The 25,833-nt window shown below is 34.5% G+C and overlaps 5 protein-coding genes across 5 annotated transcripts; 1 reads left to right on the top strand and 4 right to left on the bottom strand.

Moving 5' to 3' along the window:
* LOC104789261 (cation/H(+) antiporter 8-like) lies at positions 1-3,250 on the top strand. Its single transcript, XM_087450105.1, has 4 exons — positions 1-595; positions 679-1,692; positions 1,802-2,467; positions 2,613-3,250. The coding sequence occupies exons 1-4, from the start codon at positions 185-187 to the stop codon at positions 3,081-3,083; spliced, it is 2,562 nt and encodes an 853-aa protein (XP_087306231.1). The 5' UTR covers positions 1-184; the 3' UTR covers positions 3,084-3,250.
* A 92-nt stretch (positions 3,251-3,342) lies between these two features.
* LOC104786905 (transcription factor FER-LIKE IRON DEFICIENCY-INDUCED TRANSCRIPTION FACTOR-like) lies at positions 3,343-4,958 on the bottom strand. Its single transcript, XM_010512377.2, has 4 exons — positions 4,308-4,958; positions 4,022-4,222; positions 3,765-3,941; positions 3,343-3,667 (listed from the first exon to the last, which is right to left on the bottom strand). Exons 1-4 carry the CDS (start codon positions 4,797-4,799, stop codon positions 3,566-3,568), a joined length of 972 nt encoding a protein of 323 aa, XP_010510679.1. The 5' UTR covers positions 4,800-4,958; the 3' UTR covers positions 3,343-3,565.
* A 3,659-nt stretch (positions 4,959-8,617) lies between these two features.
* LOC104786906 (protein SOSEKI 3) lies at positions 8,618-11,419 on the bottom strand. Its single transcript, XM_010512378.3, has 6 exons — positions 10,851-11,419; positions 10,695-10,764; positions 10,497-10,612; positions 9,494-10,406; positions 8,996-9,286; positions 8,618-8,905 (listed from the first exon to the last, which is right to left on the bottom strand). Exons 1-6 carry the CDS (start codon positions 11,044-11,046, stop codon positions 8,848-8,850), a joined length of 1,644 nt encoding a protein of 547 aa, XP_010510680.2. The 5' UTR covers positions 11,047-11,419; the 3' UTR covers positions 8,618-8,847.
* Positions 11,420-18,743: 7,324 nt separating this feature from the next.
* On the bottom strand, positions 18,744-19,838 carry LOC104786907 (uncharacterized). The gene is made up of 2 exons (XM_010512379.3): positions 19,553-19,838; positions 18,744-19,440 (listed from the first exon to the last, which is right to left on the bottom strand). Exons 1-2 carry the CDS (start codon positions 19,613-19,615, stop codon positions 18,859-18,861), a joined length of 645 nt encoding a protein of 214 aa, XP_010510681.1. The 5' UTR covers positions 19,616-19,838; the 3' UTR covers positions 18,744-18,858.
* Positions 19,839-21,465: 1,627 nt separating this feature from the next.
* Positions 21,466-24,546, bottom strand: LOC104786908 (uncharacterized). Its single transcript, XM_010512380.3, has 12 exons — positions 24,261-24,546; positions 23,837-24,014; positions 23,678-23,740; positions 23,486-23,591; positions 23,290-23,394; positions 23,122-23,198; positions 22,894-23,014; positions 22,724-22,796; positions 22,398-22,589; positions 22,201-22,321; positions 21,896-22,117; positions 21,466-21,780 (listed from the first exon to the last, which is right to left on the bottom strand). Exons 1-12 carry the CDS (start codon positions 24,332-24,334, stop codon positions 21,733-21,735), a joined length of 1,380 nt encoding a protein of 459 aa, XP_010510682.1. The 5' UTR covers positions 24,335-24,546; the 3' UTR covers positions 21,466-21,732.
* Between the last annotated feature and the right edge of the window lie 1,287 nt (positions 24,547-25,833).

Here is a 25,833-nt window from a genome sequence, read left to right on the forward strand (position 1 = left end):
TAGATGTCCAAAGTATGTTTTAAAAACGGCATAACCTATTAACAACATATACATCTGTCTGTCCTTGTTTACATATGGTTTCTCTTCTTTCTTTTTTTTGTACTCTCAAAAGGAACCCAACATTTCTTTGTTTTCGTACGTCTTGCCCATTTTTTACAAGAATTCTCACAAGTTTCTTAAAGTCATGGACTTGGGGAATGGGACAGGACCTGGGATGTCGGGGGATTATAGTGGAGGCGGCGAATTTGTAGTAGGCGACGACGTGGGAATGGGAGGTGGTGGTGATGTTATGCCGGGAATGGAAGGTGGTGATATTATGAAAATGGATCCTGAATTAAAATGGATATATGAGATGGTTTGGTATGGTGAAAGTAAAAGAGAGGATGGTTTTATTTGTGAGGAGCATCCTTCTAAGCTAACTTCAGATGGTATTTGGGAGAGACTTGTTTTGAAAACGGTAGGTCTTAATATTTGGCAGTATCGTCTTCCGAATCTTGAGATTGTCATCTTGCTTGTCTTCTTCTTTTGGCAAGCCTTTACTATCCTGTTCAAGAAATTGGGTCTTTCTGTTCCCAAGTTCTCATCTATGATGCTTGTAAGTATCTTCTTCTTTTTTATTCTTCTTCTTCAATTTTTGTGTACGTGTTTAATACTGACAAAACCGTTTATGCATTGAAGGCGGGACTTCTCTTGAATGTTATGCTTACTATATCGGGTAATAACTCGATCATTGGAGAGATCTTGGTCCCTAAAAACAGAATCGACATTCCAGGATGCCTTGGATCATTTGGATTCATGATTTTCTGGTTTCTCAAAGGTGTTAAAATGGACGTCAAGAGAATCTTCAAGGCTGAAGCAAAAGCAAGAGTCACTGGAGTTGCAGCGGTTACTTTCCCTGTAGTTGTTGGTTTCTTACTTTCCAGGTTCAGATCAGCTAACGATCGAGCCCTCTCTTCCGGAGATTATAACACACTGCTGGTAATGGAAAGCCTCTCGTCCTTCTCTGGGATCGCAAGACTCTTGCGCGACCTCGGCATGAACCATTCCTCTATTGGTCGGGTTGCTTTATCCTCAGCCTTAATATCTGATCTGGTTGGACTCCTAATCATGCTGGTGAACATTTCTCTTGCTTCAAGATTAATCGATGGTGTGGCTTTGCTAGTCGAGATATCCTTATATCTCTTCTTGACGTTTAAGGTTGTGAGACCATTCCTATTCAAAGTGATCAAGCGGAAACGAGAAGGGAGACCAATCGAAGACAAATACATCTATGTAATTCTCGTCTTGCTTTGCTTATCGTGTATGTACTGGAACATAATTGAGCAGAATCCTGCACTTGGAGCTTTCTTTCTTGGTCTCGCCATTCCTAGTGGACCTCCTATTGGATCTGTATTGGTCGAACGGTTAGAGAGCTTTAACTTTGGTATTGTGTTGCCTCTCTTCTTATCAGCCACTATGCTCAGGGCTGATATTAGATCTTGGAAAGGCGCTTTGACATTCTTCAGCGGCGATGATAAGAAATTTGCGGTTGTGTCTCTTGTCCTGCTCATCTTCTTATTGAAGCTCTTTGTCGCGGTGATTGTACCTTACCTCTACAAAATGCCATTGCGAGACTCGGTTATCCTTTCTCTTATCATGTCTCACAAGGGTATCATCGAACTTAGCTTCTACTTTTACGCTTTCAGCCTCAAAGTTAGTCTCTCATCTCATCTCTCAATTATGATTATGATTTCTTGCAAAAACAAATACAAAAATAGAAATATTCATTTAATTATTCTTGTCATTGATGATTTTGGTGTAGGCATTTTCCAGAGATATATACTCAATCCTAGTCTTGTGCATCGTCATCAACTCTATGGTCTTACCAGTGGTGATCGGGTTTCTCTACGACCCTTCTAAGCAATTCTTGTGCTATCAAAAGAGAAATTTAGAGAGTATGAAGAATAGTGGAGAGCTCAAGACTCTTGTATGCATCCATAGACCAGACCACATATCTTCCATGATCAACCTTCTCGAAGCTTCTTATCAATCCGAAGAGAGTCCTCTCACTTGCTACGTGCTCCACCTCGTCGAGTTACAAGGTCAAGACGTTCCCACTTTAATCTCACACAAAGTTCAGAAACTCGGAATTGGGTCAGGGAAAAAATATTCTGAAAACGTCATCCTCTCTTTCGAACATTTCCACCGTTACGTCTCAAGTTCTATTTCCATTGACACGTTCACTTGCATCGCAAACGCGAACCATATGCAAGATGATATTTGTTGGCTAGCTCTTGATAAAGCTGTCTCACTTATCATTCTTCCTTTCCATCGGACTTGGTCACTCGACCGAACATCCATCGTATCAGATGCTGAGATGATCAGGTTTCTCAATTTCAACGTCTTGAAACAAGCTCCTTGTTCTGTTGGCATCCTTGTCGAACGCCATCTCGTTAACAAAAAACAAGACGAGCAACAAAGCCTTAAGGTATTACAGTTACATTTTAAAAAAAAATATATTTCCCATGCATCTATTATTGTCCGTATTAGAAACCAACTCAAAGTGGTCTAATGCTTTAACTATAAATATCTAAAGAGTTAAAGACTAAGCACACAGTGCTATTTGATGCCAGGTGTGTGTGGTATTCGTGGGAGGCAGAGATGATAGGGAGGCGCTGGCCTTTGCGAAGCGAATGGCCCGTCAAGAGAACGTGACATTAACAGTTTTACGTCTGGTCGCATCGGGAAAGAGCAAAGAAGCGACAGGATGGGATCAAATGCTTGACATGGTTGAACTAAGAGAGTTGATGAAAAGCAACGATTCAGGATTGGTAAAAGAAGAAAGATCAACAATATACATGGAACAAGAGATCTTGGATGGAGCAGATACGTCAATGCTTCTACGTTCCATGGCTTTCGATTACGATATTTTCGTCGTGGGGAGAACCTGCGGTGAGAACCACGAGGCGACTAGCGGTATAGCGAATTGGTGCGAGTTTGAGGAGCTTGGAGTCATTGGTGATTTCTTGGCCTCGCCAGATTTCCCAAGCAAAACGTCGGTGTTAGTAGTGCAACAACAACGTTCACTAGCCCATTATGATTAGAAGGGGAGAAGCACACTATACTTGGTGGTTGTTGTTACATATATCTCTCATTTGTAGCATCTACACACACACAAAAAGAAAAAGGGGATTTTCATTTCATTTGTTCATTGTTACTTGCGGATTATATATTGTAGATCAGAAATAACATTAAGGAAAAATTTAGAGTATTTTGATTATAGGTTAGAGCAACATTAATTAATCTTCGATTTAATCAAGGAGGGCCACTCACATAATTGCAAGACAAACTTCAGACTTGTGATTATAAAACAAAAACATAAAAATTACTCCATTAATTTAACCATACAAAAGTTGCCACTAAATTACTCTATGACACGGTGTTTATTCAATAGAGAGAATCAACAACCTCGATTACATCTTCACTAGAATTACAATTAGATATTTGGAAGTTACAAAACATGGGAGAAGGAACACAATCAATGAGATGCAGAACCGGGTTTTGACTTTGACTCACGTTACAGAAATCAAGTGAATGGCTTGATGAATTCAAACCCTTGGTTTAGAAGTGATCCAGTAATCCAAAGCTTCAGGTTAGGCAAGTTTAAGCTCTGTTCAAAGCATGTCCCCTGTTTCCACCAAAAACAAGCAAACTCGTTAAGTAAAACGTATTACATATTCGGAAACAAAAACAACGTTAATAGGGTACAAAGTTGGTTTAATTACATCTAACGTATATGTCAAGAGGTATCTGTCAGGAGAAGGAGAGCTTAAGTTGGAGTTCTGAACTTGGAAACTTGTAAGAGACTCCAAAGACTTGTATAGAGATGGAGCAACACCTTCTCCTTTATTACACACCAATCTCACATAAAACCCTTTCTCCTCCACTTGAATAACATCCATCTAACACATAAAAAACATTTACTTATTTTCAAGGTTCTTGATGTTTTTCAAGATTATCAATATAGCTTTTCAAGATTTACCTGAACGATCTTCTTGGAAACAGGAGGACTGATACCGCGAAAAGGTTGAGTCTTTTGAGCATCAGGAACAGGTTCTTGGTACCCTCCAGTAGAGTTTAAAGAAGCTTCAAGGCCCGCGATATCGGATTTGAGTTTTTTGGCTTGTGATTGAAGTTCTTGAACATACAACACCGCATCTCCAACTATGGATGCTTTATCCATCTACATGACACACATACACATACAAATCCATTATTTAACAGTCTCATTACACCAAATCTTTACGTATGTAAATGTTATAATTTACCTTAGTAATGTTGGGAACAAGAGATCTCAAAGCGTAAAGCTTATCCTTCATTCGACCTCTCCTCCTTCTCTCAGAGATCAAAGTCCTAGACCGATCAGTCTTATTCTTACGTGTTCCATCGTTATTCGTCGTAGTGGCTGATGAATCATCACCGTCGTTGTAATCTTCTTCATCTTCTTCACCGCCGCCAGCTCTAACACTCTCACCGTCAAAGCTACGGAACGATTCAGCGACATTGGAGTCTAAGTCAGGCAATTCGTCGAACAGGTCATCGACAGGTGTAGGGATGAACTGGCTCTCGTCGATGAAACACGGGCTGCTTTGTAATGGACCAAGATCGAAATCAAGAACTGGGTTGTCGTCGATGGTTTGATGATGATGATGTTGATCTCCTCGTATGAGGTTTATGAACTGATCGAAGTTTGGATCGACCAAGAAATTGTGAAGTTCTAGATCGTTCATGTTGGAAAGAGCATTGACTCTTCCGTCCATTGTCTTTTTCTTTCTTTTTTTGTCTGTTTGTGGTAATGAAGAAGAGACTGTTTATGAAAGATTCTGACAACGATAGAGAGACAAAATGAGTTTTATATATACACATAATATTATGTTACAATCATCAACTCTATTAGTTTGAGAAGTATATGTGAATCTGACAGTGATGTTTTTTTTTTTTTTTGACATAGGAGTACATATCATTTTATATTTATCATCAAGATACAATTTACAGCAGATTAAAATGTCGTTTTTCGTTACAAACATTTTCATTATCTTATCGAAACAATGGTGGAAACTACGGCGAAAACAAAATGGAGAGGAAAACTCTATTTTGTTTCATAGATCTATTTAGAGTCTCTAGAGTCTAAATGGAGAGGAAAACTCTATTTTGTTCATTTAGGATGTGAGCTACTTAGATTGGAATTTTAGAGTCTCTAGAGTCAAAATGGAGAGGAAAACTCTTTGAAATTTAGAGTCTCTAGAGTTTTCCTCTCCATTTTGTTTCATTTAGGATGTGAGCTACATAGATTGGAATTTTGGTAGCCAAAACGTTAAAGTATTTTCAATTTATTGTTTGTTTGTTTAGAATGGGAATCTAGAAATAGACTCATTGATCTTTTATCCAGTATTAATATTAGAATTTGGGATTCTTAAGACTCTTTTATTTCTTATGACCAACATATACACTATGTGAACCACCAATGCCACATTTGAGGATCTTTCTTTCCTTCCATTACGAATGAAAATTTTCATTTGTTGATATGATTACTGTATGTGGAGGCATGTAAATAAACTAACTTAAGAAATTTCAGATTGTTTGCCAAAAAAAAAAAAAAATTCAGATTAATATATTGACTTAAGAAATCAATATAGAAATATACGCAGATTATTTATTCAGTTTACGTCTTCATAATGTCATGCATGACCTGTCTATTAAATATAATTTTTGATTAAATATAAATTTTGCTATTATCAAATGATTGACTTGTCGTGTTGCATGACAGTTATATATTTTTAGGTTGTTCTATTTCATTTATTTTGTGTTAAAGATATAAATATTTGTTTTTTCTTCATTACTTCATATCTATACAATTCTTCGTATAAAATAATAAAATACAAACATTATACTCACTACATAATATATCAACACTCATTTATCATATTTTTGGATATAATATGATAATTTCTATCCTCACCAAAAAAAATGAAACTGGAAACAAGAGAAACATATAAAACTAATTGACATTCTCATCAGACATTATTGGTGCTGCTAGGCTGTTCGGTTCAGAATACTGAAAATAGTATTATACGCAGCTTATGTCAGTGTACTATTGTATTATTTATTTGTATGTGTCTCTCTCTAAACTGTATGAAAGGAATCAGAAGGAAAGTTTATCCATCCACTTCCATATTTTGGATATAATATGGTTTTTTTTTAAAATGTAATTTATTTTTAAAGTTTTTGGTTATGTAAATATAAATCGAACAAACCATATTAAAAGGTGGTGTTCATTTAGTTCGGTTTGATATTTAAAAATAATATTAAGCATATACAGCCAAAAACTAATTTTTAAATATAAATATTAATATAAATTCGATGAAGAAATTCGATGTTTATGAAATATTTTTGGGACATAAATATCGAACTTCTTCATTTTATTATTTTGGTCTAGCTAAAAATATAAAAGACTAAATATATTATTATTTTGGTCTAGCTAAAAATATTTCAAAACTGATGAAGCTTTTTTTTTTTTTTGGTCCCAAAAACTAAGATCTTATCAAAATACTTTTAATGTTACTAAGCCGGCTCTGAATTTATGGAATATTATAGCATTTCCAACGTACTAAATACTAATCATTTTACGGATAATCGCAACTAAATTATGAAGAAGCCTGTTCAATGCACGGTTTTGGGTTCTTGTCTCAACAAACAGACAAAATGATGTTTAAACCAAAAAAAACCCAAACACATCGAGTAACGAAACACAATACTATAAACTAGTTTAGAGTCTTGGCCGGTGAGGAACTAGTTTTATGTATTTAGTTGTGATATTAATATTCTATCACGTATATAATGTAAAACAAAAAAAAATTGGTCAACCAATTCAAGATTCCTTCTAGCTGTTGATTAATTATAAGGAAAATTAAACGTTTGAGTAACAACAACATATCCCACAACTTCCACATAATGCCAGTTTATTCTATAGTAAACAGAGTTGACAAAAACAAGTCACCAATAAACAGAAACTAAATATTAGTAGATCTACAACTGGATTTCTGAATTTAATCAAGATATATACCCAAAAATAATAAATATATATCAATAGTACTTGACTTCTTTTATTTTATATGAATTTTGGTTTTATAAATGGTTTCATTTAAATTATTAATTTGATACTACAACACCCCATGAACAAGATTCCCAGTGCCAAATAAACATTTGTAATTTCTTTGATGATATTATTTCTTTGAAAGTGTCCAAATAGAATTCAAAATTGATATCATCTAAAATATTAACCTAATTTAGATAGATCCCAACTCGAATCCTTTCAAATGTTACTACTATGTCTTTTACCACAGTAGATTCTAAAGTACTATCTGCAAATTAATCAATTATAAGATAAAAATTTAAAAATATCATAGAGATTGTAATAACCTAACTAGTGATTTCCTAACTAATATAATCACATTAGCAACCATACAAAATTACAAATCTCTAAAATATATATTCACTATATTCTAAGTGATGTTTTGGACCTTATGAATCCTTGTACAATCAAAACCTTCGTACATGAGTAAACTACTCAAGAACCCTTGACTAATGCACCTTCTCCATTTTCACAAAACTATCCACAACTACAACGACAATATCTGCAGACTGCAGTATATGTATAGTGTAATTTGTTTACCATTCATGACTATGTCACATATTCACTTCAAATATATTTTTGATACTTGTATTCTTTATTTTTATTTTTTTGTCAAACTGATACTTGTATTCAGCTAGCACAATTTTTACAGAATTCCATTATATAATACTTTTTGTTTTTGTTTTTTTGGGTATCTAGACTCGATGAATGTCAACAAGAAATCTAGCATATATTATTTTATACTATTCAGTATTCACCCAACAAATATGGGAAAATTATGACAACTTCTTTTCTTCACTAGTGTAGCAGACATGGAACAAATTCAATTTTTGCTGTGACCTATCAGCACATCTTTAGAAACACAACACTGGATATAAGTTATGAACACCAATAAAGGGGATATGTCAGATTAGCCCTGGGCATTCGGGTTCCCGAACCCGATCGGGTTCGGGTTTTCGGGTTTAGACATATAGAACCCGTTCGGGTTTTCTATACTTTCGTTTGGGTTCGGATAATACTTGTTCGGGTTCGGGTAATTCGGGTATACCCGAACTTAATCGAACCATGAAAAAAAAAAAAAAAACTAATTTTTATTTTTTTATAAATTTTAGAAAACTTGTATATATATAAATATTTAACATTTCTTCTCAGGACAGAGAAACTAAAGTGGCAAAATGGTTAAAGTTGCATCTTTAAATGTTCAAGATCATGGGTTCAAATCCCCTAGAATGCATATTTTTCATTTAATTCAGGTTAGTTCTGGTGGGCATCCGGGTTCGGATATTACCCGAATCCGATCGGGTATCCGAACCTGGGTTTTATACAATACCCGAACCGGCATGGAATTACTAATAAAACCAACCTACCAATGACCACACCAATCAGTCAGTAACAACAGTGGTCCATCTTCTCCATCTCACATGATCACATCAAAACATTAATACCTTTTGTTACCAAACTTCTTTCTCTCAATTTACTTACAACTTTTCTCTGCCCAATACCAACATTTAGTGCTCTCTCTCTGATCTTTGTAGGCTTTTTATGAAAACTTTTTTTGCCCTTTATCTTTTACTCATACCACCTTTCCAGATTTACAATCAAAATGAAAAAATTTGCCGCCACAAAACAAACCAGCAAAAGGGTCTTTTACTTTTCAAATGTTTTCAAAACCTTGTTTAAGGCTCATCTGAAGGTACTTTTGATTCGATTCTAACCCGAGCTCCTGAAGCAAGCCTGTTCAAGATACAACATATAGGCTTTAGATAAATCTGATATGTCCATATCAATACATTGAACAAGAATTCAAGATGTTTATGTTTTTACCTTTCGTCGATCTTGATCACTTTCTCATCGTCTTCTCTGAATGAATCGGGCTTCCTTGAAGATTCTGTTATTCTTTTACTGCAAACTTCATGTGTTTTAGTGGGACACGGAATGTTCTTGGTAGTATCTTCCGATGAGGTTCTTTTCTTCTCTGAGACAGGAGATCTCATTGACTCACTCCGCGGTTGTTGCTTGCTGAATAAAGAAGAAGCCTTTCTTGATCCTAAATTGTATTTCGAACCACCGGGTTTCGAGTCCCCGTTCTCTGCTACACCCATTTGGTTAGATGCCCTGAAAAATACTCACATGAGATGTGTCCTCAAGAATTCACAAAGATAGACTTTACTAAACTTCAGAACCTCTAGGAAAGGCATACACGTTGAAGTTGTATTTTTTTTTTTAGTGGAAACATTAAAGAACTGTCTTAACTCAAAACATAACACAACATCCAATTCAACACTATCAGGACCTTTGTTTCCTAGGGATTTAGAAATCTACCTGTCACCATTGTAAGATGAAGAACGCTTAAGAGAAGCATTACAATCCACTGCATCCTTCTTTTGTAGCTTCGTCTCGACCAAACTCCCACTAAAATACTCTTTCTCCTCCAACCTCAATCCCATTAAGCTCGGTGTTTCCGACAAACGATCAAAATCTCCCATCATAAACGATGAGGAGAAGAAAGGAGACTGAAACTTCGAGTGGCCAAATTTAGGTTTGTAAGTTGGGACAAGGCCAAAGTTGTTATCCTTGACTGATATTGAACCACATGATATCAACTGCATCAGCATATTCGAGGCCCTAAGCCTAGAATGAGCGGGCATTCGAACATCTTCTTGTTCAAGAATCCTAAAACTATTCATCTTACTAACATCAGCTCTTATGAGAGACTCCAAAGTATCAGTCTTTGCTCCCAAGGAAGAAGCACTATTGGAAAAAGGCGGCGAGACAGAGTTTCTTGATATTTCTGCACTCTCCATCTCCTTCCCCGCCGCACAAGAAGCCTCGCTCGCGAGATTGTTTTCGCTGGTTTCAGGTTCTGATGATCCATCATCATCAGTTGAAACACCTCTACTAAAAGTCTCTATTGGTTTTTTACCACAACCACTCACAGTTTCATCGGTTTGTGTAGACGCATCTGCGAGTCCTTCGCTCTTGTACACTTTGTACTCGGCCAAACACCAAGAAGATGAGTTCTTTGCGTCTCTTGAATCAGGGGATACACCAGAAGAGACAGAGCGAAGAGCTGGTGGAGAAAGCTCATCATCTTCTTGAGAATGCTTATTAGTTCCTTTCCCATTGTTCATACTCGAAGACGAAGACGAATCATCATTACTTCTAGATGATGGTGGCTCCACAACTATCTGCTTCATGTTTTGACTCGCTGTATTCACAATTGGACTAAACTGATCTGCACAACATAGGTTTCTGTAAAGCTTCTTCATTGAAACCAAAAAAAAAAAAAACAAATGATTACAAAAGAAGAGAAGATTCATTTCACCTGAATTGGATTCATCAAACAGCTCAGAACCTTTAAGAACATACTCATTCCCATGAGCTGGTAAAATCAAATCATCTTCTGATAAATCATGCCAAACAAAACCATTCCTATAGCTTCTGCAGAGTTAAGTCCAAAAAAAGTAACATTAAATCTGAAACTCTTGTTGCTTCATGAAGTCAAATCAAGAAAGTTACATACCTTTTACTAGACCAAGAGTACATTGAAGCCATTCCTCTACCTCTAAGAACATTAAGCCTCTCTATAACATCTGCAAGACCCAAAAAGAAACACAATTGATTCTTCTTCATAATTCTTCAAAATCTCCCCCAAAAAAAAAGCTTTATTAGCATTTACCTCTTAAGTATAAACCATTAGGAGAAGACATCAGAACCTCCATGAAATGAGGATGCTCAAGTTGACGATTCTTGGATAGGTAATAAACAATTGGGACTTTCTTAACCTTTTGATGATACTTTGGTGATTTCTCAGTCCATACTTTTGCTCTCTCTGGACTCACTTCTCTACTGTACTTCTTCATCCTTGCTTCCATGTTTTCTAAAGAAAAGACCCTAATTGGATAATTCCGACATTAGTCTCTCTGTCTCATTTCTTGAAACGAATCAGATCTATTAATCTGGAGGAGACAAGAAAAAAAAACACAGAATGAAGAAACGAAACGGTGATAGAGTTTAAGAGAAGCTCCTCAAAGATGAAGAAGAGAGAGAGAGATGGGTTTAGTAATTAATGGTTTTTTTTAGAGCAGTGGAGATTAATGGGAGAGACAGAGAGACGACAGTAACAGTGTAAGAGAGAGAGAAAGAGAGTTAAAGCTTATTTTTTCAGACAGAGCTATTTTTGTTTTGTAACTAGAGAGAAAAAGACACTGAAAAACACTGTGTGATTATTATTCGCTCGTGTCTTTTATTTTTCTTTCTTTTGTCTATCTTCATTTTACTCTCTCTTTTTCTTCCTTTTTGAGGAAAATCCTATCTAATCAAAAAAAATTCACAAATATTTTTTATTTTTATGTTTACTGGATAAATAATTAAATTTATATAAAGAAAAGAGAGTTTTGAATTATATTATACTCCCTTTGTTTTACTTTAAGTGATGTTTTAGCCAAAATAAATTGTTTCATTTTGAAGTGATGGTTTCTACTTTTTATGTAAACATTTATATGTATTTTTCTTTACCAATCTTATTTTACATTATGTTTTTTATTAGTTGAATTTATTTTATTTTAATGGTATTTTTAAGTAAAAGAAGTAAATTAAAATTGAAAATTGTATGTTGATTTGTGTGAGAAAATTTAAACACCGGTTAAGAGGAAATAATAGTTTAGTGAAGCTATATCAGAATAGTGCTGGGCACGGGACGGGTACCCTTGAATTTTCTCCGACCCTTTACTCGTCCCGACCCTAACGGGTAACAGAAAAAATTTACTCATACTCGACCCTTAAATAACGGGTACCCGGAGAAACGGGTACCCGGTAAAAAATAGTTGACCCTTTACTCGTCCCGACCCTTTATTATTACCCGGAAAACGAGTACACGATAAAAAAATGTTATAAATTTATGCAATATATAGTTCCAAAATTATAAAATTACGAATTTTGAAAATAAAAATAATATATTAATTCAGTTAGGCTAAGTTGAACTTAGGTTTTAACTCTAACTCTATAAATTAATAATAAATAATAATAATAATACAAAATATTAACGGGTATTTACGGGTCGGGTAGCAAAACGGGTAAATGGCCGAGTAACAGGACGGGTATTGAAAACTAAACTAATACCCTATACTCGTCCCTTACTCACAGTTAATATAAATATAATACCCTTTACTCGACCCTAAAGCTGCGGGTACTTTTTTTTGGGACGGGTACGAGCCGAGTAACGGGTCGAGTACGGGTAACGGGTATTAGTGCCCAGGCCTATATCAGAATATTGTTTTGCTTATACACCAAATATTGAAATTCTAGAACTTTCACTCTAAAATTGTATGATTTTAAAATATTAAATTTTGTATTAGAGTATATTTTTTTCTTTCAAAACTCAACGTTTTTTAACCCAAACAATTAAACTAAAATATCATACATTAGAAAACTTTAAAATTGGTGATCCAATCAAGAAGACAAAAATCTACAAAATAAGCACTAACAAACTTTAAAATATTATACATTATGAGAAATCCGTAAATAAGTGAATTAGTCATATATAAGTAAGTTGAGTCCGATAGATGACATAAAAAAAAAAAATTATTGGTGCAACTATAAATGTGACTGTGTTTATAACTTTATACTATATATCTATAAATATAAACTTACGAGTTTACAAATGGTAGGGATAAAAAAAAAGATTTGATTTTAGAAGTTGCATTGAAAACACAAGAAAACACAAGATGTCACTTTTTGTGAAACAAAATTAAAACCTAAAAACATGTTTTTAATGAAATTTAGACAGTTATAATTAGAATAAATAAAATAAACTGGTCAGTATAGTTAGAAATTTAGAATTAGACACAAATAGATTTGGTGGTATATTTTTGGTATTAATTTTTACGAGTTTAAACGAGTTCGGGTTCCTACAAATTTAGGAATTTGGCTAATGCACAGGCCAGTTGTGGCTAATGGTTGACAAAAAAAACAATTTACCAACCATAACTATAATTTTAAAATTTAATCAATGTCTCAAAATAATGAATTGTATCTTCAACCAATTTGCCAATTATGGCAACGTTCACGTAACAATCAATATGCTAATTATGACGACTTTCATGTAATAATCTCCTTTCCGAATATATGGATAGATTGTTCCAGAGAAATTTTTATTGTTGCATCTTCTTTGAGGAACAAATTTAATATTATGATTAAATGCGAGCATTAACTTGCAATTTAAGAAAAGGTTAAAGCGATTGATTTGCTTTCTCTTTCTTTGTGGAAAGCTGAAATGGAATAAAAACTCGTGCATGAAGATGTCTCTTGTTAGATTTACGTGCATGCTTTATTTCTTTATTAGCATATCAAAACCAATTATGCATGTAATAATTGACTTTCAAAAACGGATATGTGGTGATATCATATGAATGAAATGATAAAAAATATAATTGTGATAATCTATGGCAAATCAATTTTGTGCTGTATAGAATCAACAAGTCAAAATTCATTTCCGCTATAAAGATTAAACTTTCAATCGGAAACTGATCTTTTTTAGTGATTATATCATACAAACATGTAAATGCCGAAAGTATATGTAGAGCTATAAATATGTAGTATAAACAGTCACATTTATAGTGGTATACATTTTAAAGCCAACTCTAGATGTGTCATAAACATAGATCTAATTAACTTGGGCCAAGCCAACAACCTTTTCTATTTTTTTCTATTCATCCAAGATCCAACAACGATTTTGGATTACCTTCTCTTTTGGATTATCAATCCATCAAAACTAGAACCATTCCTAATTATATAATTACCTTTCGTCGTATAATTAGAAAATAAATAGGTTTCTTTGTCTTGCTTCAAGGTTTTTTTTTTTCTTCTTCATAGCCCTATTGAAAATTGTTAGTGTAAAATATCGCACATCGAAAAGATGTTAAGGGATTAAGTAATATATAAAGGGTTAGGGCCAATCCACTCATTGTCAATTGGTTTTGAGTTGGAAGCCCATAGTAAAACCCGAATTTAATATGATATTATTGGGCCGCCCCGTGGATGTTGTTCCCACATATGTCCACACTTCAGATGGTCATGCCTAAGCGTGAGGGGGGGGTGTTAGTGTAAAATATCCCACATCGGAAAGATGTTAAGGGATTAAGTAATATATAAAGGGTTAGGGTCAATCCACTCATTGCCAATTGGTTTTGAGTTGGAAGCCCATAGTAAAATCCAAAGTTAATAAAAACCGCATGGGGAGGGACAAATTGATTAAGGTGCTTCTCTGGCCTTTTAAGTTTGTTTCTTCCACACACACTCTCACTCTCACTCTCCTTTTGTCTCTTGCAATGTTTTTGAAGCACATAAGAGAGCATAAAGACAAATGATATAAAGACGAACCAAATAAAATCTAGGAACCCAACTCGTTTAGCTTGGAACCCAATTTCGTTAGTGGGCCTTCTCAATATGCTCGAAATGTCCCTTAAAAATCAAAATACATAAATGTGAGAACTGAAATCAAGTTTCTTCCAAAGTGATTCGAATGCGGAGGAGCTTATCACCGTTTAATAGTTCCGAACTGAATTGAGAGAGAGTTTTGAAAATTTGTACTGTATTGCTTGTTTTAGAAAATTTCTTCCATGCCTTACAAAAGACCCCCCCCTTACATATTTATACCGACCAATTTATTACCTAATTAATACATAATTAATAGGACACGATTTGCGCAACCTAATTAATCCTCTTGAATGCGGGAATCTTTGACCAGGCCCGAGCTGTGAGCTGACCAACACGATGCATCTCCGCGCTCTCTTCCTTTCTCCGGGCTTGATGGGCCGATCAGTAATACGCTCTTGGCCCATTAGACATGCCCGGCCTAGGCCCTTTGCCTATTGTCCGAGATGACAGATCGTGGATACAACAATAAATATTTGGGAAAAAACACGAAAGTATCTGATCTATTTTTTTTACACACATTAGTATCAAAATTCTGAACCATATACTCAGTTTACAACGTACACGAAACTTACGCTAACCAAATAAAAAAATCCTTGTCTTTTTCTTTTTCGTGAGGTTAATTGTAAAATTAAAATTATATATTTGAGGTTTATTTAAATGTAGGAATTTTTTTCTAATAAAATATAATTAATATTTGAGCTGCGCATATAGGTTATTTTCTCTACTCAAGTTAGAAACTAAACGAAATAAGAAACGGTGATTAACATTGTAAATATCTTTATTAAGAGCTTGATTGGTTCTTCCGCTAGCTCCCGCAAACGCTGCGTTTGCGTTTGCGAGAGGTTGCTAGCGTTTGGGGCCAATCACACCAATCTCTCCCAGTCGCTCCCAATCGCTTTCAACCGTTGAATTCCAAAAGCTGGTTCCCGCAAGCGTTTGCGGTTGCGGGCGTTTGCGTTTCAAAAATTTTTTTTTTTTTGAGAAAAAACTTGAAACAGATCAATGATAATGAAATATATTTTTTATATATTTTTTACCTAACTATTTTATTTATTAAGGATGAGAGAAAATGAAGTACAGATACGATTGAAAATATTAAAAAAATAAACAATTGGAAGAAAATAATATTTCAATTAACAATAACTCGGAAAAATTGATGTAAATTTAATGGCACATCACACATAAGTTCAAAATAATCTAAATAAATATAACGTTTCATCAGAATTTTAAGAAAATAAGATTATTTGTGAAAAATAAAAACAAATCACGAGTGACTATTCTCAACTCTCGTTTGATCATTACTACCGATGCAAATACTGCCCCGCATAACTTATTGAGTGTGTGAGATTTAAGAAAAAAGATCTACGATCTAAAACATATGTTTAGTCATTTATCAAATTACTTGATTAAAGTTTTGGTAAAAAGCCAAATGCATAAAGTAATAAGTATTTCATTATGAAATTTATTTATTTTTTTAATAATTATTTTAGTATTTTTAATGAATTTTAATTATAAACCAAGTTTAATAAAGTTTTTGATATTTTAAAATATTTATATAATTATATATCACATTTATTATGTTCCAACCGCTATTGCACTCGTTGGTCAACCAGTCGTAAACCTCCCGCAAACGCACCAATTTTAAACTGCTAAACCAGTCGTTCAAAACGCTTAATAACGCTTGAAATCGCAATCGCCCGCTTCCGCAATCTCCCGCAACCGCAACCGCAACCGCAGCGTTTGAACCAGTCAGGCCCTAAAATAATGTTTTGAGGTGTCCTAAAATGAAAGCTCAGGGCAGACTTTGATTATTCAAATGTATAAAAAAACAATTTGTGTATTTTTGTGTAAATTAAAAATACTTTGTATAATTTAATAAAAATTTCCTTATATTTTATAATAGAGTATAAGTCAGTGAATTTTATACTATAATTTAATCTGAAATATAATTTAAAACAAACAATCTAAAAATTACTGTTACCATGTTGTGAACCCAAATAGAATTTTGACATGTATACATCTCTCGTGAAAATGTTCATTTTTTTCAGCAAAGTAAAAATTTGTGCTATAAAAATCTCAAGAAAAGTAAAAAGTGTAATGTATTAGATTAGTCGATTAGACAAGTTGTTGTTTCATTCCTAATTTAGGCCCACTAGAAATTAATTACTCAATATGAGGATGACTCAACCTTACCCAACTCCTCAACTTCTTCATCATTTCATTATATGAAATTTTTGATTTGTTTGTTGTAAAATATAATGATGGGAACTTTCTTGTCGTTTTGGTTCATACAAACAAAATTATGTATCGAACTAACTTCTCCGTTTATTTCATTGTAAGAGCACAAAAAGTTTCTCTTCCTAGACGGTATGGCTTTACTATTTCTCCTTTATAGCTTATGTATTTGCCATTAATGTTAAGAGTAAGCAAAAGTAATCAACTTGTATTTGGAAAATATGATATTAGTGGGTGAATTAGTCAAATGATAGTGCACAAAGTAAAGCCAAGAAAACGGGGTCCTCATACTTTTCCTTTACGATCCACCGACTCCTACTCGTTTATTTTGGCAAGAACTCACTGTTACTGTCGCTGAAAATGTTGTCTTCTTAGAGGAGACTAATTCAGATCTGTGGGTAACCAAATCCCAATCACTGTACGCTCATCAACCTCGCATCATTTTATATCTTAAAGTCTATTTCTCACACTTTCTCTCCTCTTACCCACACATACGCGAGAGAGTAGGGTCATTATGATGGGCAGCGGCCAGCTCACTTTAGTCTAGCCCATTTAAAACTTGAATTTGGCTAGGGGGTCACAATCTAACACGCGGTTAACCTAGAAACTATTCAAAGGATAAAGTCAGTACACATAATTACCAAGCCCATGTTTGACTTAAACTATGTGAATAGAGAAAATAGGATTGTATTATTATTGTTGTGTATTATCAAATGGAATGATACAACTTATATATAAGCACAAACCATAATCAAATGACATAATTAAAGGGATTGCATATGATAATATAATTAATGTATATTAGAGTAATATATGGGATTTGAGTAATCATAGGTGATATGATGATACTCTTTCCTTAATACGTCCCCTCAATCTCAAGGGGTGATGAAGCGAAGCAAAAATAACAGCTTGAGATTGACAAGTCCAAGTGTTGAGAAGGAGATCCGCTTATGAATTGAGAAGATGATTTGTTGTTGTTGAGCAAGATTTGCTAAAAAACAGATCGGGTGACAAGTTGTGTGATGTTGAGGTGGCGGACATCAACGATGGTTAGAGTCTGCCTTTTTTTTTTGTTTATTTCAAAAGAAATTTATCTTGATTCAGAGGCTTATGATAAGCTTATATGATAGAAGCACTTTTGACTTGAGAAATAAAAATTATAAAGAAAAACACTTGACTTAGATTCAGAGGTCTAACACGGTAGACTTGAATAAGAGAAGCTCTATGGCTTAGATTCAGAGGTTCATAATGAACTTGAATGTAGAAGCACTTGGCTTAAAAAAAGATAAACAAAAGAAGCATATAGCTTACAAACAGGAACGGAGCCGATCGTTAGATCATTGTGGCTCTGATACCATGTGAATAGAGAAAATAGGATTGTATTATTATTGTTGTGTATTATCAAATGGAATGATACAACTTATATATAAGCACAAACCATAATCAAATGACATAATTAAAGGGATTACATATGATAATATAATTAATGTATATTAGAGTAATATATGGGATTTGAGTAATCATAGGTGATATGATGATACTCTTTCCTTAATAAACTACACGTATGTGGTGGCATAGTTGTATTACGTTAGCTAGCTTGCACTGATAAATCATTTTTGAAAAGAAACGTGATATGAAATCCCACGGGCAGGATTGATCAAAGCCGGACCGGACCTACTATAACAATCTAACATGGGAGAAAAGGGTTCATTCAAAACTCCACTGCTTGGCATACATCATCTCATATCTTAAAGTCTCTTTCTCACACTTTCTTCTCTTACATACAAATACACAAGAGAGTAGGGTCATGTGATGGGCCGGTCCAGTTCACTTTTAGTCTAGCCTGATTTTGGCTAGCCGGTCACAAGCTAACTAGCGGTTAACCTGTAAGATATGATCCTGGGAGAAAATGGTTCACTCAAACTCCAAATCTTGGCATACAATGACCCTTGCAAAGAATACAAACTCTTTTTATACATACTTGACCCTTGAATGAAATGTGAGTACATGAATGATCAAGGCAAAAGCCTTTGGTACTTGGTCCCTCTTTTGGAGTCAGACTCGTCACAGTGAACCCTCTTCCTGTTTAGATTATTCCCACAACTATCTTGTGACAATGGCGATGCTTCAGCAATAATCACCGGTGGGATATCAAAGGACTCAAGTTGTGGCGGTGGATGACGCCATTGTGGAAGCTGTCCAGCTAGAAGCAGAGTCTGAAGCAGAGGCCCTGCCTTCACCACCGCCTTTAGAAGCTTACCTTTCTCCGGTAATGTCATCTCCGGGAAATCTAACTCGATTTCCATCGGCGGTTCGAAAGATGAGACAATGCTTTCTTCGCCGTCGGATGAGTGGAAACCATTGATGTTTGGATCTTGCTCTTCGTCGGTTTGGCGTTGATGGATGAAGTTTTGATCAAGAAGAAGCCTCTTGTATCTCTCTTGTGCTTCATCTCTCTCTTTGATAGCTTTGTTGAGAAGATCTTTGAGCTGCATTATCTGGTCGTCTTTGGTGTTGAGTTCTTCATTGGCCACCATTCTAGTTTGCTCTAACTCCATTGTTGTGTGCAGAAGCGAGTGCCTTAACTCTTCCATCGTCTAAAACCAAAATTAACATTTTGAGTTTTGAGCAATTATATTGAGCAATCTATAATAATAGGAAAGAAGTAGAATCTCTTAAAAAAAAGTATGTAGATTGGTGTTTAGTTACCTTTATACCACACTGGTTTTGGTGAGCCCAACCAAGTAGATAATTTTGCTGTTGTCTATCCATCTTCCTCAATGGATCAAACTCTATAGAGAGGGAGAGAGTGAGTTATATATATGACTTATGATGAGTGTATTGTTGTTGTCATAATTATAAACAAAATATGGGATAAGTGGGTAAATTTTTGGTTATTTGATTTGCTTTTAGATTAGTCACAACTCACAAGGGGTTGGGACAAGACTCGAAGAAAATGTCTGAAACCTTTCTTCCATCAAAGAGACTCTTTATTGACTTTTTTCGTCCCTTTTTGGTATTTTTTATATAACAAATACAAAATTAAACAAACGAACAAAAAAAATAACGCGTTAACGGTAATTATGATTATGTTGGACAATATCCTCCTTTATTCCACTGGACTTCTTCGGCCTCGATTTGAGAGGAAAAGAGAATTTTACGTTGCAATGAGAGAAAGTATCATCATGACACTGTTCATGTAAGAACATAAAATTACTTCATGGGGGGTTAGTTTTAGTAACTAACTGACTCATAGTTTCCGATATCTTAAAAATATCATGAAAGCAATATCTCATCGAATAAACATTATTTTTCATAAGTTTTAAAATTCAAACATGATATGATTTGTTTGTAAACAAGCTAAGCATAACATTCATCTTGTATAGTACACGACAAGATTAAATTGGCCCATTCGTGTTTTCTTTTTCTTCTATATTTTGGATTCTATTGCAAAATAATTTCTTAAAATTATTTTGTCCTACATAATTTATGGCAACCTCACCTCTTCCCTGGAGCATCCGCAATGGAGAACACTTTAGGATATTCTTAGAGTAAAAATATTATGAAAATAATCTAAGATCAGTAGTTAAGATCTTTTGTTAAAAAGTTAATTATTGGGAGAATATGTTTAAGATCATAAGATTTAATAATATAATATTCTTAAACATATTACATTTATAAAAACTGTAAAAATAACATTTAAATTGCAAAGTTATAAAACGTGTACTAAAATTCAAAATACAATACCAAATTTTTATGAAACAAAAAAAACATTAAAGATTAAAAAAAAAAACAAACATATTACTTAATTAAAACAAATAAACATTTTATTTAATTAATACATAGTTTAAATCAAATCCTTTTTTAATTTGTGAAAAATTATTTGCAAAAAATTGTATCCAATCACAGCTTGCCACGTCAGCTTAGAATTGAGCCTATATCAGTTCTACATCAAAAACTAGATAACATGTTCTTATATTCTTATGCCACTATTCATTATAGTTAAAATTTAATTGGACTAAAAACACACCAAATATTCTGCTATTGCGGATGGCCTTACATGATAAGTGCCAAACGCAATGGGACCCTAAGAAAAATCTTTAAAGAATAAGTAAATTAAAATAGCTTTCACGTCGATGAATTTATTATTGCCACATTCCGAAACATATATTCTTTAAAAGCTGAGTCGATCACACCTGTCCACACTCACGCATTTTCATTTGCCGCATGTGAATCCACACGTACGTGTAATTATTATACACTCGTATCGTATCATATAACTCACAAGTATCCTCAGGGCTCAGGTTTGAACTTTGAATTATATAATGTATGTGTGTGTGTGATGATGTGAACATAGGTAGAGAAAAGTTGGTCAGCAAAAGGAGAGAACCGATAACCTAACATCTACCCTTTTGTTTCTATTCACAGATCTCAATTAATTTCAATTTTATTTTTATACAATATTTTGTTGCATTTTTAGAGATTTCATAAGAGATGTGGAAAAAGGACACCTGACTACAATAATTTCATCTATTAGTTTTACCATAAAAGTTAAAGAGGCAAGAACTTAACTATTCCATTAGTAAACTTACAATACATCAGAACAAAAAACACAGTAAAACTTTTTCATCAGGCATTAATTTCATTGAGGACTAGCTCTTTCAAGAACGAGAGCTATCATTACTACAAAACACAAAACGATATAAGAATTTTAGCCCACTCACTCAAAGCATTATAGATTTGCTTAGTATCCATCAACGACACAAAGATATGCAAAAGAGGGTTCTACATTTTAGTTTTTAGTGGTAAAGACTACAATTATACCAAAAGCTACGATTAGCGAAGTTTACTCAGAAAACTACTGCTAAAGTGTCAGATGTACTACCCCTTCAGTTGCTGCTGCATCCTTGAAGAAGATAGGCAGCTTTGGTACGAACCTGTTATTAACAAACGAAACCAAAATCGTTGTCAGATGAACCAGGTAATCAAAAAACATGAACCAAGTGAGAAAAGAGAAGAAAAGGTCTTGATTTGATCTGGCTTTCTACTTACTTTTGATGCATAGGGCCTAAGATCGGTGCTGTTGATCTGACAAGAACAGTTTCTGAGAAACACAGCCCACATGTCCCTCAGTACTGGCTTTTCATCTACCAATTTACTGGAGAAGAGCCAGTTCTCCGCCAAAACCACGAAAATGTAAGTTTTGAAAAGGTTGCAACCTTTCTCCTTCACATTGATAGACATCAGCGAGCTCAACAAATTTTCGTCGCTGTCCTGTTAACAGATCCAAGACCAGATAATGTATAAAAGAACCTTTCGTTTGCTACAGTCATAACTTGTTGGTTCATGGTTGTTACCTTATGGTCAAGTAAGACAACAAGTATTTGATTTGCAATGGAACTTCTCAGATACTTGTTTCGAGCATCAACACCTGATACGGATTCCACTATCCTCAAACAATTCATGTCTTGAGGAACTCTGCATATGCACCAAACCAGATAAGCAAACTGTGTAAAGCCAAGGATGCTACAAGAAAATAGGAGAGAGGTCGAACCTGGAAGCAAGAGAGATTGCTATTTTCCTGCAGCTTGAAACCCATTCTTCATCTTTGAAGGATCCAACAACAGATATTAAGCAGTCTTGTAAGAGAAGTGAAAGACCTACAAGACCGCGATCTAAGAGCAGTAGTACAAGGATTTCGGCCATCTGTTCAACTTGTGAAGTGGAAAAAATGGGATTTTTACACCTGAAACCAATGAAGCACCAGAGAAAGCAGGAGTAATCAAAATGTATAAAATAGCTAAGTCCTGCCACAGTTAAATACTCAAAATGCAACAAAAGAATTACTGAATCGGCAATGAAAATGAAAGATCGACAAACCTAATTTGACAACAGGCTGTGACAAGTTTGAGCCAAGCTCTAATATTCTGAGGAGGACCTTGAGACTCAGAATCTTGAAGCCAAAAGTAAATAGACTACAGTATTAGTATTATAAAACCTAAAGAAAATATAACCACCAATAAAAGAACAGGGATCAACAGTAAACACACCTGTTTCTGTTAGTTCAACATCTTGTGAAGAATTAATTCTGAACCCATATGTATCAAGAGCTTCTGTAAGTTCCTGATAGTTAGGAAGCCAGTTAATTTCAACAGGAGCTGCTCCATTAACCTGATTAAACCACATCGTTTAAAACCCAAGGAGCTACCTTCAGTCAAAACATAATGTAAAAAGCTATGGAAGCAAGCGCAGGAAAGAAAGAAAATACACAAACGTACCTCGTTCTGTGATAACAATATGGAACACCAAAAGTCACAAGCAGATGATCTCAGATCTTCTTTCGACGAATACAACACTAATAAGTCCATGACATCAAAACCATAAGGTAAGCAAAAGTCCATAATATAAAATAAAACTTAAAAAAGAAAGAGCTACTAAACACATACATGTATTAAACGTCCATTTGCATATGAGTTTTTCCACTCGTGCACACGTCAAGATCAGCCTTGTGAGCAAGCCACTAACCAGCAATCCTTCGAGAAAAGTCGTTCCTAGATTGTACAGTGAAACCTATTTATCTTAAGCCGGCAAGACATGCATCTTTTAGAGAACTAAAAGACGATAAGTTCACAGAAAACTAACCTTCATCTACGTTAAGATCCACCATCAGATTCAACTGATTATTCATAAACTCTTTCAACAAGAAGCAACTATCAAGATCAACATGCGGTGAAGGTATTGGAGTTTTCTGTATAGCAACATCAACAAGTACAAATCTTAAACAAACCATCACTTAACTCTGAAAACAACATGGAGAAACAAAATCAGCCTAACCTGATATCCAAACATATATAATCCCCATTCTTGATAATCTTCTTCACCAGCAATCTCATTCATCTAAAAAAAAACATGTAATAACCCAACAATAATCACCACCACACAATTGCACATCCAAAAATGTAAGATAAAAGAGGATGATATTTGACTGTATACCTGATTATGAACCTCATCAACACATTGAGAAAGCATTGCTACTTTGCCGTGTTCCTCATCATCATCAGAATCGTAAACCTTAGAGACTTTGCGTTTCTTCTTGTTTTGCTTGTCTATAAGCTTACTCTTCTCTTTGTAAAAATCAGATAGAAGATCATCCAAACCAATAGCCTTCTTCCTGCTTTGTGTCAATTTCGAAAGGAACAAACTTTACATTAACCCTTGAACAAAGACCAAGTTTTTTTTTTTTTCTTTCTACAGTAGCAGATAAAATTGGATACAAAAATTTCGAGAAAACCCTAATCGTACAAAGACTCAAAATTTCACTACAATGACAACAGTTCAAGCGAAATCAGAGGATGGGTTGAAGAAAGAGGAATTAGGGAATTCGAATTGTTGCTAAAGATGAAAAAAAAGGATTGACCTTTTCTCAGTTATCGCTGGTGGGTTAACCAGAGGATCTTCGTCCTCGAAATCAAGTGGTCCATCCAAATCCATCGTTAACACTCTCTGTTTCTCTCTGTCTCTGTGAGTTTTGGGGTGGGGGGATTACTCGACCTCCTTCGTTCAGATGAAACCCTTAAAAAAACACTTGCAGCGTTGGGAAGCGCGAAGTAGGGGGAGTGTTTAAAAGAGGCAGCACCTTCCCTACTACCTCTCTGTTTCTCTGTCTCTCTTTTCTTTTTCTACTTTACCAGTAAAATATTGTCATTCGGTTTGGGTCCGAGTAGGTTCGTTTAATTCTGGGTATTTTGGGTTTGATTCGATTTTAGATAGTTTCGGTTTGGTTTTGAGTATCCAAAATATTGGAAACAATTAAAAATAGTTAGATTTGTTTGAATTAAATTTAAAAATAGTTAAAATTTAAAAGTAGTTAACTTTGTTTAGCTAACTTTAAATAATAGTTAATATTGTTTGAATGAAATTTAGTTAAATTGTGACAATGAGAACCAAAACTTCCTCATATATTGATTATTTTGGTGTAAAAAATATTTGCTATTGTCGAATTTATAATTATAATTTTTGGTACTTACATTTTATATTATGTCTAAATATAATTTATATTTTGGATATAAAATTTTATTTTAAATATCCATTTGGTTTTCGGTTTGAATTTAAGGTTTGGTTCTTCAAATAAAAGAGTGGAGAATCCGTCCGGATATTTTATCGGTTCTGCATCTAGTTCAGTTTTTTTTTGGTTGGTTTCAGTTTAGTTTTTCGATCCGGTTATTTTACCTAAGCGTGGTCATGGCAGGGTCAGTGTAAAAATTCCCAAAATTGTTAGGATCCCTGCTCAATTTTTGAAAAATAAGCCTTAATTACATATATATTTTTTTTGAAATGTTTTTTGGCCTTAAAATACACTATTTTTTATGTTAATTGAAAGTGGTTCCAGTGCAAATGCACACCTTGCACCTCCCTATCCTCGGCACTGGGTCATGGCAAGTGCTCACACACCATCCGACCGACCACTAATGCTCTCATACAACAAAGTGTACCTATTTAATTTGCTCATCGCAGGCTCTATCCTACAGACCAAGTATAGAAAATTTAGCCAAACTACTCCAATTGTGGTCACATCGCTGGATGCCCATTACCGACAGTGTTCTAGCGTTACAAATTGGAAACTTTGGCACGCAATATGGTGATACCTCGGCCTCAACACGCATGAGTCATGACATATACTTTCTCATTAATATGACTCATTGGTGCTTCCAACATAAGGGATCTGGATCGAGGATTGAAAACGCCAAAATTTAATTACCATAGGAACTTTTAACATACGCTTGTGAAACATAAACAACACACACATCATACACCACAAAGATCATTACATTATACATGCTAGGATGATAATTAATTAATTATTGCTTACACCGAACTTTTGTATTATTTTAATTTAATATTAAAACTTTAAAAATTATTTTGCATCCGGTTTAAAATATTTTTCTAGACGCACTATGAATATTGAAATGTTTTAGTTACGGGATTTTGTG

The sequence above is a fragment of the Camelina sativa genome, chromosome 5 (genome assembly GCF_030686135.1).
Source record: "Camelina sativa cultivar CO46 ecotype springtype chromosome 5, ASM3068613v1".
Lineage (NCBI taxonomy): Eukaryota > Viridiplantae > Streptophyta > Magnoliopsida > Brassicales > Brassicaceae > Camelina > Camelina sativa.

Bases quoted from the DNA above. Each gene is read 5' to 3' on its own strand.
- LOC104789261 (XM_087450105.1), top strand. From the start codon at position 185: ATGGACTTGGGGAATGGGACAGGACCTGGGATGTCGGGGGATTATAGT. The intron at 596-678 runs GTAAGTATCTTC...TATGCATTGAAG, and splicing joins AGTTCTCATCTATGATGCTT to GCGGGACTTCTCTTGAATGT. The intron at 2,468-2,612 runs GTATTACAGTTA...ATTTGATGCCAG, and splicing joins ACGAGCAACAAAGCCTTAAG to GTGTGTGTGGTATTCGTGGG.
- LOC104786905 (XM_010512377.2), bottom strand. From the start codon at position 4,799: ATGGACGGAAGAGTCAATGCTCTTTCCAACATGAACGATCTAGAACTT. The intron at 3,942-4,021 runs GTAAATCTTGAA...TTTATGTGTTAG, and splicing joins TTTCCAAGAAGATCGTTCAG to ATGGATGTTATTCAAGTGGA. The intron at 3,668-3,764 runs GTAATTAAACCA...TGGTGGAAACAG, and splicing joins TCTTGACATATACGTTAGAT to GGGACATGCTTTGAACAGAG.
- LOC104786906 (XM_010512378.3), bottom strand. From the start codon at position 11,046: ATGGAAGCAAGGATGAAGAAGTACAGTAGAGAAGTGAGTCCAGAGAGA. The intron at 10,407-10,496 runs GTGAAATGAATC...TATGTTGTGCAG, and splicing joins GTTTGATGAATCCAATTCAG to ATCAGTTTAGTCCAATTGTG. The intron at 9,287-9,493 runs GTAGATTTCTAA...AGTATTTTTCAG, and splicing joins TCATCTTACAATGGTGACAG to GGCATCTAACCAAATGGGTG.
- LOC104786907 (XM_010512379.3), bottom strand. From the start codon at position 19,615: ATGGATAGACAACAGCAAAATTATCTACTTGGTTGGGCTCACCAAAAC. The intron at 19,441-19,552 runs GTAACTAAACAC...TTTTGGTTTTAG, and splicing joins AAAACCAGTGTGGTATAAAG to ACGATGGAAGAGTTAAGGCA.
- LOC104786908 (XM_010512380.3), bottom strand. From the start codon at position 24,334: ATGGATTTGGATGGACCACTTGATTTCGAGGACGAAGATCCTCTGGTT. The intron at 23,741-23,836 runs GTATACAGTCAA...GTTTTTTTTTAG, and splicing joins TTGATGAGGTTCATAATCAG to ATGAATGAGATTGCTGGTGA. The intron at 23,395-23,485 runs GTTAGTTTTCTG...TGTACAATCTAG, and splicing joins GGATCTTAACGTAGATGAAG to GAACGACTTTTCTCGAAGGA.